At 39.5% G+C, this 11,687-nt stretch overlaps 1 protein-coding gene across 1 annotated transcript; it reads left to right on the top strand.

The window, feature by feature from the left end:
• The first annotated feature begins 1,279 nt into the window (after nt 1-1,279).
• Nucleotides 1,280-10,299, top strand: LOC124276047. Its single transcript, XM_046711691.1, has 4 exons — nt 1,280-1,434; nt 4,409-4,535; nt 6,171-6,304; nt 9,531-10,299. The coding sequence occupies exons 1-4, from the start codon at nt 1,386-1,388 to the stop codon at nt 9,665-9,667; spliced, it is 447 nt and encodes a 148-aa protein (XP_046567647.1). The 5' UTR covers nt 1,280-1,385; the 3' UTR covers nt 9,668-10,299.
• The last annotated feature ends 1,388 nt before the right edge of the window (nt 10,300-11,687 follow it).

Below are 11,687 nucleotides of genomic sequence, written 5' to 3'. Positions count from 1 at the left end.
TGTTAGTGTTGTTCATCCTGATCGGTATTGTTTAGTGTTTGTTCATCCTGGTCGGTATTGGTGTTGTTCATCCTGTATCCTGATCGGTATTACTAGTGTTGTTCATCCTGGTCGGTATTGTTAGTGTTGTTCATCCTGGTCGGTATTGTTAGTTGGTGAGTTGTTCATCCTGATCGGTATTGTTGGTGTTGTTCATCCTGATTCATCCCTAGTCGGTATTGTTAGTGTTGTTCATCCTTGTCAGTATTGTTAGTGTTATTGTTCATCCTTGTCGGTATTATTCCAGTGTCATCCTGGTCGGTATTGTTAGTGTTGTTCATCCTGGTCGGTATTGTTAGTGTTGTTCATCCTGATCGGTATTGTTAGTGTTGTTCATCCTTGTCGGTATTGTTAGTGTTGTTCATCCTGATCGGTATTGTTAGTGTTGTTCATCCTGATCGGTATTGTTAGTGTTGTTCATCCTGATCGGTATTGCTAGTGTTGTTCATCCTAGTCGGATTGTTAGTGTTGTTCATCCTGATCGGTATTGTTAGTGTTGTTCATCCTGGTCGGTATTGTTAGTGTTGTTCATCCTGATCGGTATTGCTAGTGTTGTTCATCCTGGTCGGTATTGTTAGTGTTGTTCATCCTGGTCGGTATTGTTAGTGTTGTTCATCCTGGTCGGTATTGCTAGTGTTGTCCTTTTATTACACGTTCCATAAGTATGTCACACAGGTCAAATATTTACCACTGAATGGTGTACGTTTAATGCAACAAAAATAGGTAGTTTATTCACTGAGTAAAATTTGTGACATGTTATAAACAAAACGACCAGCAGCAATCATTGATCCAGGAGCTGGATGCACCATTCACCTTTTCCTCACTGGCTGTCGTAGAATCGACAGCTTCTTTAACTTTCTTTCCTCCCTTTCTTGTGCCAGTTGTTTCAACACATGAATGTTTTAATCGTTTAGGAAGATATGTTATTGGGGTATTTATATATATTAATATGCGTGTTATCTAAATGTTTAAAAAAAATTGTATTTCAAAAGTTATACTTCATTACGTTATCATATGAACAAATGCATTGAATTTCACAGTAATAGATTTCTCTTCACCAACGGTAGACCTGTTATCTGCCTTGTGTACTGAGGTCCATCAATCGTGCACCAAATAAGCAGTCCTACGTTACGCACGTAGCTAATAAATGTGTTGAAGAAAATGTATACAGCTAAATTTAGATATTAGGGTTAGGCATTTACAGAGTGTTAACACAAGACCGGGTCTTTGTTGAATGCACCACTGAGGGTATGTCTCATATCAGTATCTTGCGTAACGAATGAGTTAGCTACAAGGAAGTTGTATGTCAAAGGGACAGAACTTTGTCGCCACCCAAATAGAACACGATGGCACGTATAGAGATTGGATTTACTTTTCTGATGTTGGCTGTTGTTTGTGAGTATTAAATGGTCAACATATTTGTACCTCTACTGATCAAATATGATTGAGGTGTAGACATGTGTCTTGGTAGTAATATGTCATTGCTGAACCATGACGGGGTGTGTAGCGTAGTGTGGTGTGGTGTGGTGTGGTGTGGTGTGGTGTGGTGTGGTGTGGTGTGGTGTGGTGTGGTGTGGTGTGGTGTGGTGTGGTGTGGTGTGGTGTGGTGTGGTGTGGTGTGGTGTGGTGTGGTGTGGTGTGGTGTGGTGTGGTGTGGTGTAGGTGTGGTGTGGTGTGGTGTAGTGTGGTGTGGTGTGGTGTTGTGTTGTGTGGTGTGTATGTGTGTGTGGTGTGTGGTGTGGCGTAGTGTGGTGGTGTAGTGTGGTGTGGTGTGTGGTGTGGTGTGGTGTGTGCGTGGTGTGTGTGTGTGTGGTGTGGTGTGGTGTACTGTGGTGTGGTGTAGTATGGTGTGGTGTGGTGTGGTGTGGTGTGGTGTAGAGAAGAGTGGTGTAGTGTAGTGTGGTGTTGTGTTGTGTTGTGTGGTGTACTGTGGTGTGGTGTTGTGTGGTGTGATGTGGTGTGGTGTAGAGAAGTGTGGTGTAGTGTAGTATGGTGTGGTGTTGTGTTGTGTGGTGTGGCGTGGTGTGGTGTGGTGTGACGTGGCGTGGCGTGGCGTGGCGTGGCGTGGCGTGGCGTGGTGTGGTGTGGTGTGGTGTGGTGTGGTGTGGTGTAGTGTACTGCAGAGTGGTGTGGTATGGCGTAGTCTTGTGTGTTGCAATATGAAATATCGAATCAAGCAGAACAAAAGCCGCCACGCAAATACAAGAATCAGCTAAACCACCCGCTTACAATAATATATATGCTTTCCCAAAATAGCGAATCATGATATAAATTTCAGTCTCATTGTTCAGCGTGCTGTAAACACAAAACGGTTTACAATTTACAATTGACTCTGCTTTTAGCAGCCATTTCTTCTGGATGTGGAAAAGGTTTTTGTCGGTTCCAATGCAGTGTCTACACGTAGTTTTCCTTCACAATGATCACATGATTGTAATAGTCCTGACAAAGCTCACATTTCATTTTGTAGACCTGGCTATTTATGTTTCCTTGCTGTAAAATATTCAAATTCTCACACAACTGTCAATCGTTTTTTCCTCTTTACATCAACAGATATCTGCATTGTAGAATTTTGTAATTTTCACTGATATTTTCGTATGATAATCCAAGTGTACTTTAATAATACATTACGCAAGCATGACTTTTAAAAAATAGCAGCCATTATAGTATTTATGCATAAGTATAATCTGTGTATATATAAAAGCAAATGCATAAGCATATCTACATGCCATGATTATTGGGCTAGATTCGAATGTATGTCATCGTAACAATATTTGATTTGGGCATATTGATTCCTAAACAAACAGACATAATGCTACAGTCTAATGCTTCATCACCACGTGGGTGAGTACAAATACACTCAGTAATCCGATAACTGTTTACAATAAAAATCACACTGAAACTCACACCTTGTGTGAGTAAATGACGTAAGACTGCGGTAGCCAACAATACAGAGATACACAGGCAGTTGGCCAGACAATAACACCAGCAGTACAGAAAGCAACTATCTAACACAACATGCATCCACTGACATCAAGATTATTATTACTGCTATTTTTCTTATTATTATTGTTGTTATTGCTGCAACTTCTATTAATAGGGGTGCGATGGGGTAGCCTAGTGGTTAAAGCGTTCGCTCGTCACGCTGAAAACCCGGGTTCAATTCCCCACATGGGTTCAATGTGTGAAGCCCAATTCTGGTATCCCCCTCCGTGATATTGCTGGAATATTGCTAAAAGCGGCATAAAACTAAACTCACTCACCCCAAGTTTCAGTGTCGAGACTTCAGTGGTGATCATCAGGAGACAAACAGTAGCAGTCCGGCCTCGCATGGAGTCACTGAAAGTGTTGACCCCTGCTCATACCGTCTTTATAAAAAGAAAGTGCGGACTTCGGAGAAGACACCTGTCTCTTTGGTCGCCTAACTAAACCTGGCCAGCTGATTATCAGAATGTACATTTAGATGTAGTGAGAATAATCTTTACAGTTGGTAACTAGCAAAACCATACAAAACAATGGCAAGTTGAGGCAAAAGCACAATACTGAACGGTAGCAGAGCTGTGCAGAAAACACGCTCACTAACAAGAGTAGAACATGAATACACGTGAACTGGTGTGTGGCAGGTATGTGTCTGGTCTATTTAAATTTGGTAAACGTATATTCTGATATTGCCTTACTTCACTAGAAACCCGACCATAGCGTACATTAATAGTTATCCCACGATAACTGAAATATTATTCCAGATTCCCCAGGAACACGCTTGCTGTAGTCTAACTGTAATTTTCTATCATGCAGCTTTCTGATTGTTTATCGAGTTAGAATTAGAAGAGGGCATGGGCTTTTGGTCGCCATCGCTGAGCGCGGTCCGTTTACCTTCATATTGCTGTACGATGTAAAATATAAGCACTTGCATTTTACAGCAAGTGAGTGAGTGAGTTTAGTTTTACGTCGCACTTAGCAATATCACAGCTATATGGCGGCGGTCTGTGAATAATCGAGTCTGGACCAGACAATCGAGTCATCAACAGCATGAGCATCGAACTACGCAATTGGGATACGATGACATGTGCGAGCCTGACCACCCGATCCCGTTAGTCGCCTCTTACGACAAGCATGGGTTGCTGGAGATTAATTCTACCCGGATCTTCACGGGTTTATACGGCAATTGTCTTATGAAAGGAATCATGTATCATTTCTTGTTAGAAGACATTCTATTCATTTCTCTGATGCATATTAAGTGCGAAGCAGATTTGGATAGGGAATCTACTAGGAATACAGCCTGTAGCTTTGCGTAGCGACAAGTCAGTAAACCAGTTGTGTTGTGTTTTGGGTTACTCACAGATGAAACATCACATTTCTCTTTTCAATACAGCTCAAGCTTCGGAAACATGCCTCAAGTCTATTTCTGGGAGACCTTCTAGTGGAGTGAGCACGTATTTGCATTGTCCGAGCCAGTGTTGTGATGGACAAGCTACGAGATATTGTTGTAGGAAAGAAAGGTTGGTACATCGTCACACGACAGTTATGCGCTTGATTTGACATGTGAAACGAAACAAATCTTTTACCTCCAGGTTACCACTCGATACAACTCAACAAATATCGGGAAAACATTAAATGATTAATCAAACCATAACATTTGCGTGCGTGCGTGTGCGCGTACGCGCAGGCAGGTAGGTATGTAGATGTCGGGTTGCTCTATTTCTCTGTCTGCGTTATTTATGTACCATATCTGCATTATCTGGGTGTAGCGAGCCTGACCACCCGATCCCGTTATATATGGGATATATATACTGCAGACCTGTAAAGGTCCGGGTAAGAATGAAACTTCAGTAACCCATGCTTGTCGTAAGAGGCGACTAACGGGATCGGGTGGTCAGGCTCGCTGGCTTGGTTGACATATGTCATCGGTTCCCAATTGTGCAGATCGATGCTCATGCTGTTGATTACTGGATTGTCTGGTCCAGATAGACCGCCGTCATATAGGTGGAATATTGCTGAGTGTGGCGTAAAACTAAACTCACTCACTCACTATACATACTGCAAGACATACATATTACATATATTATGTCTGTATGACGCAATGCGCAATGGGGAACCCATGATGTGTCAACCAAGCCAGCGAGCTTGACCACCCGTACCCATTAGTTGCCTCTTACAAGTATATATATATATATACTTTTATTTGCTGCTGAGTATATATATATAACGTCAGTACGAATTCAAAACGTCAGCAACATAAACGTCAGTACGAATTCAAAATTAGATAGGCACTTTAATCAAACCATTACAGAAATGGACATGATAAGCGGATCAAAAACATTTTTTGTGTACAATATCTTGACACATCAATGAATAACACAATTTCAAGACATTACGTCAACGTTTGCATTCCATTCAGACTCTTTACTTCAGTATCTAGTCTGACTACCACGAGCGGCAATAACTTCAGCACAGCGTCTGTGCATGGAGTGCACCAATCGATTGATGAAGGCCATTGGCACCTGTCGGCGTACTGCATCAGTACTGATTGGTCATCCGTGTGTTCCCACTGTCTGGCGTGCTGTTTCGGATGCCTGCATGAAGGGATTCTGTACATGCTGTCGCACAACATGGCGGTCTTGTCGTCTTGTGGTCACCCTTGGTCTGCCAGTACGGGGGCGACCATTTGTGGTGTTGGTGGCCCGGAAACATTGCTGCAGCCTGTAGATGGTCCGAACGTTGACCTGTAAGTGATTGGCAACGGCGTGTGCAGTGTGGCCAGCTTCAAGTCTTCCTAGCGCCTTGTTCCTCTGTGCTATCGTGAGTCGCGGTATCCTGCGACGTTGTAATGTGAATGTTTCAACCAGGTTTGGGGTTGCATTTTATAGGGCTGGTCCTTGTGAACAGCACGTGCAGCATGAGTTCCAAAAAAAAACATTTCCTGGGTTCGATTCTGAGTTTGGGAAGGAATGTCTTTGCTCTGGTAAAGTTGTCAAAAATATACAATCAAAACATTAAATGAGTTTACAGCTATCCGTTTCTGCGACGGAAAATTCCAAACTGACATTTCTTTTGCTGCTTAGCACACACACACACACACACACGTCATACAGACATAATATACAAATAATGTATATAATATATATGTCTTGCAGTTTTCCTGTTGCTGGAATAGCTGGGATCGCCATTGCAACAGGAGTTGTCATCTTCATCGTCTCGTGTGCTGTGCGTCATTGGCGTAAGTCAAAGAGGACACAAGAGCAAAGAAGCGACTCAACTCTATTTACAGGTAACTATATTTATGTACACCATAGTATACAAGAGAATGTTGCTGTATGTATTTGTACGTTTATATCACACGTGACATATAGTTCAACATTGTTAGTAGCTTGTCATACTATATGTATGTATGTATGTATGTATGTATGTATGTATGTATGTATGTATGTATGTATGTATGTATGTATGTATGTATGTATGTATGTATGTATGTATGTATGTATGTATGTATACAGTACAACCAGAAATTATTGAGAATTTAAGATTGTAATTATTTTTAAAAACATCACTGATTACTCACGTATTAAATGTGAATATTAGCAGAACATAACTCCAGATTCAAAGACAGGTGAACAGTTAGTATTTTGTTAGTCACCATGGGCAGCAATGCAGGCTTCAATGCGGCGGGGCATACTACTGATCAAAAAAGTTAGAAAGTCGTGGTCCATGCTGTCCCAATATCGGACCACCTCTTCTTTCATTTCAGCAATATTTGTCAGATTTTTCTCATTGACACTTTCCTTCATAAGTCCCCAAACATTTTCTATTGGAATTAGGCCAGGGCTATAGCTTGACCAATCTAATAATGTCATATTTTGGGTCCGAAACCAGGCCTCTGAATGCTTTGAACGATGTTTTGGGTCGTTGTCCTGCTGGAAAATAAAAAATCTCCATAGAACATGTGAGCAGATTGAAGTAAATGTCTCTCGAGAATATCTGTGTACCGCTCACTGTTCATATTCCCTTCAAATACACAGAGGGGCGTTGCCCCTAACACAGATATGCCACCCCACACGTTAAATTTCGGACTGTACTTTGGGCGCTGATACAAAGGTTTTTCAGTTTGTTTGGTCCAGAATTTCAGTGTATTAGGAAACAGCCACACAGAACTTTCATCTGAGAAAATCACATTGTCCCAGTTCAAATTTCTATGCTGTAAGCACCAGTTCAACCTTCGCTCCTTTTGTTCAGGTTTCATGATCGGTGATGGAATTCCTCGACTCTTCTGCCAAACCATTGCATGCAGCTCAGTTCTAGTTGTCTCCCTACAGACAGCCACAGTTCCTCTATCAATCATATCCAGCCTTAAGTTTTCTAAACTCCTTCGTTTGTTTTTAGAAACAAGAATACCAAACCGCCTCCTGTCACCGACAGTCAATTTTCTGGGCCTACCTGCGCCTCCCTGGTGCTCAATGCCATATCCATTTGCAATATTTTTCAAAACACGATAAACAGTGGACAAAGGGATGCCTGTTCTACTTGAAATTACTTTAGCTGATCTGATGTCCTTGTTATGATACTCTAAAATCAACTTTCTCTTCTCTAAATCATCTATACTTAGGATCACTGAAAATGGCGTCTGCTAGCAAGTAAACAAAGAGTATAACTTTTCACAAACTAATGAAAAAGGATTAACAGAGTTGTCTCTCTTGAATGAAACCACGCACTTGATAGCTGGTCAAGGCTGTTTATACTAAAAATCCAATTAAACATATTCCTAAAATTCTCAATAATTTCTTGTCATACTATATGTATGTATGTATGTATGTATGTATGTATGTATGTATGTATGTATGTATGTATGTATGTATGTATGTATGTATGTATGTATGTATGTATGTATGTATGTATGTATGTATGTATGTATGTATGTATACAGTACAACCAGAAATTATTGAGAATTTAAGATTGTAATTATTTTTAAAAACATCACTGATTACTCACGTATTAAATGTGAATATTAGCAGAACATAACTCCAGATTCAAAGACAGGTGAACAGTTAGTATTTTGTTAGTCACCATGGGCAGCAATGCAGGCTTCAATGCGGCGGGGCATACTACTGATCAAAAAAGTTAGAAAGTCGTGGTCCATGCTGTCCCAATATCGGACCACCTCTTCTTTCATTTCAGCAATATTTGTCAGATTTTTCTCATTGACACTTTCCTTCATAAGTCCCCAAACATTTTCTATTGGAATTAGGCCAGGGCTATAGCTTGACCAATCTAATAATGTCATATTTTGGGTCCGAAACCAGGCCTCTGAATGCTTTGAACGATGTTTTGGGTCGTTGTCCTGCTGGAAAATAAAAAATCTCCATAGAACATGTGAGCAGATTGAAGTAAATGTCTCTCGAGAATATCTGTGTACCGCTCACTGTTCATATTCCCTTCAAATACACAGAGGGGCGTTGCCCCTAACACAGATATGCCACCCCACACGTTAAATTTCGGACTGTACTTTGGGCGCTGATACAAAGGTTTTTCAGTTTGTTTGGTCCAGAATTTCAGTGTATTAGGAAACAGCCACACAGAACTTTCATCTGAGAAAATCACATTGTCCCAGTTAGAATTTCTATGGTGTAAGCTCTTGTTCAACCTTCGCTCCTTTTGTTCAGGTTTCATGATCGGTGATGGAATTCCTCGACTTTTCTACCAACCAATTGCATGCAGCTCAGTTCTAATTGTCTCCCTACAGACAGCCACAGTTCCTCTATCAATCATATCCAGCCTTAAGTTTTCTAAACTCCTTCGTTTGTTTTTAGAAACAAGAATATCAAGCCGCCTCCTGTCACCGACAGTCAATTTTCTGGGCCTACCTGCGCCTCCCTGGTGCTCAATGCCATATCTATTTGCAATATTTTTCAAAATACGATAAACAGTGGACAAAGGGATGCCTGTTCTACTTGAAATTACTTTAGCTGATCTGATGTCCTTGTTATGATACTCTAAAATCAACTTTCTCTTCTCTAAATCATCTATACTTAGGATCACTGAAAATGGCGTCTGCTAGCAAGTAAACAAAGAGTATAACTTTTCACAAACTAATGAAAAAGGATTAACAGAGTTGTCTCTCTTGAATAAAACCAAGCACTTGATAGCTGGTCAAGGCTGTTTATACTAAAAATCCAATTAAACATATTCCTAAAATTCTCAATAATTTCTTGTCATACTTTATGTATGTATGTATGTATGTATGTATGTATGTATGTATGTATGTATGTATGTATGTATGTATGTATGTATGTATGTATGTATGTATGTATGTATGTATGTATGTATGTATGTAGGTAGGTAGGTAGGTAGGTAGGTAGGTAGGTAGGTATGTAGGTATGTAGGTAGGTAGGTAGGTATGTATGTAGGTAGGTATGTAGGTAGACATGCATGCATGTGTGTATGGATGCGTGTGTTTTTGGTGTGCCATAAGATAATCACTCTCCGTTTTAATCTTGGTTTAGTTCAGACAACACCCACAGGACCATCACCTGCCGAATATACAGGACCACCGTCTTATGATGAATGCGTGAGCAAGACGCCACCGCCTCCTCCACCCTATAACAGTGTCGTAGATGCCGTATCTGACAGGGGTTGCTGATGCTGGTCGTGCAGGACGTTCAGTTCACCACCAAAGAAAGCATCATTCTCTCATTCATTCATTCAGTCATAACACTGGGTTCTCCACCATTGCTACAAATTTATTGAGTTAACCTGCATTACAATTACCCCATTGTTATTACTAATAATCTGCATGTTGAACTGGCAAGTACTATTATAATCACATGTATGTGGGCAATGTTCATGTGTAAAAGAATCGATATCCATCCATGTGTGTTCTAAAAACAGCTTGATCTACGTGGGATACTTACTGTGACATATTTACTTGTAAACAGATTAAACGTCCAATATGATTTATAAATTCCCTGTTTCGAGTCACAGAGCTTCAAAGTTAATTAACAATACTGCAGCCGAAGCAAAATTATGAGTCCTTTGATGGGATTCGAATCTCGAACTTTCACAGATAAACATATTGTTCACATGGCCCAAAATGTTAACCCTCTCAGCAAGCATGCTGGAGTATTTGCTGTTTCCACGACGTGCTGCAATCGACAGCAGGAGATTACAGGTCATTGATGTTATTATATTGTGTGTCTACCTGTGTTCTGATGATATAAAACATGTAAGTACATACACAGTTGTATTTTGTGCCAATAAAGACATTTTTGATAATATTTTAGTTGAATACAGTATGACACAGGACGATAGGAATGAAATAGCGAAGACGTAAGTGACTCTTTTTGCAGCATGTTTTAGGTCTTTGCACTAGATTAAACGTCAAATTAATTAATTGTTTTCAGTGTTTGCACTAGGTTAATCGCAAAATGAATTAATTGTTTCCATTGTTTGCACGAGGTTAATCGTCAAATTGTCAATTAATTGTTTTCAGTGTTTGCACTAGGTTAGGTTAATCGTTAATTGTTTTCAGTGTTTGCACTATTAATCGAAATTAATTAATTGTTTTTGTTTGCAGTGTTTGCACTAAGTTAGTCGTCAAATTAATTAATTGTTTTTAGTGTTTGCACTAGGTTAATCGTCAAATTAATTAATTGTTTTCAGTGTTTGCACTAAGTTAATCGTCAAATTAATTAATTGTTTCCATTGTTTGCACGAGGTTAATCGTCAAATTAATTAATTGTTTTCAGTGTTTGCACTAGGTTAATCGTCAAATTAATAAGTTAGTCGTCAAATTAATTAATTGTTTTAAGTGTTTGCACTAGGTTAATCGTCAAATTAATTAATTGTTTCCATTGTTTGCACGAGGTTAATCGTCAAATTAATTAATTGTTTTCAGTGTTTGCACTAGGTTAATCGTCAAATTAATTAATTGTTTTCAGTGTTTGCACTAGGTTAATCGTCAAATTAATTCAAATTAATTAGTTGTTTCCAAGAGGTTAATCGTTTAATTAATTGTTTAGTGTTTGCACTAGGTTAATCGTCAAATTAATTAATTGTTTCCATTGTTTGCAAGAGGTTAATCGGCAACTTAATTAATTGTTTCCATTGTTTGCACGAGGTTAATCGTCTAATTAATTGTTTTCAGTGTCTGCACTGGGTTAATCGTCAAATAAATTAATTGTTTTCAGTGTTTGCACTAAGTTAATCGTCAAATTAAATCATTGTTTTCAGTATTTGCACTAGGCTAAACGTCAAATCATTCTTTTCCGTTCGGTAAAATGTCTGGAGTCTATTTTCACACAGACAGATTTCTTGTACATATGATATAACCAAGACCATGTTTCATCGTCATATCTTGCAAACATTATCATAGTAAGGCTAGAGGATCAGTATGTACAGACTTCGTTCTCAGATATGTTTAATTCCTCAAAGGCCAAACATTACCGGATCTTTAAGACACAATTTGGATTTGAAAATTATTTAAAGGAGAATCCGAACGAAAACAAAACTTTTGATATATTGTAAAGGATATTCTAAAAGTCACCTTCCGTGATTAAAATTGAACAAAAAAAGCTGTATTAAATTGCTTTTTCGTACGTCCACCAGCTGAGGTCGGCCGTTGGAATGGTGTATCTTTACACGAGGGTATTATGTACTCTCTG

The sequence above is a fragment of the Haliotis rubra genome, unplaced genomic scaffold, assembly GCF_003918875.1.
Source record: "Haliotis rubra isolate DU_JTF1 unplaced genomic scaffold, ASM391887v1 Scf205, whole genome shotgun sequence".
Taxonomy (NCBI): Eukaryota; Metazoa; Mollusca; class Gastropoda; order Lepetellida; family Haliotidae; genus Haliotis; species Haliotis rubra.
Note: the sequence above shows the minus strand (reverse complement) of the source record. Positions and strands in the feature narration are given on the sequence as shown.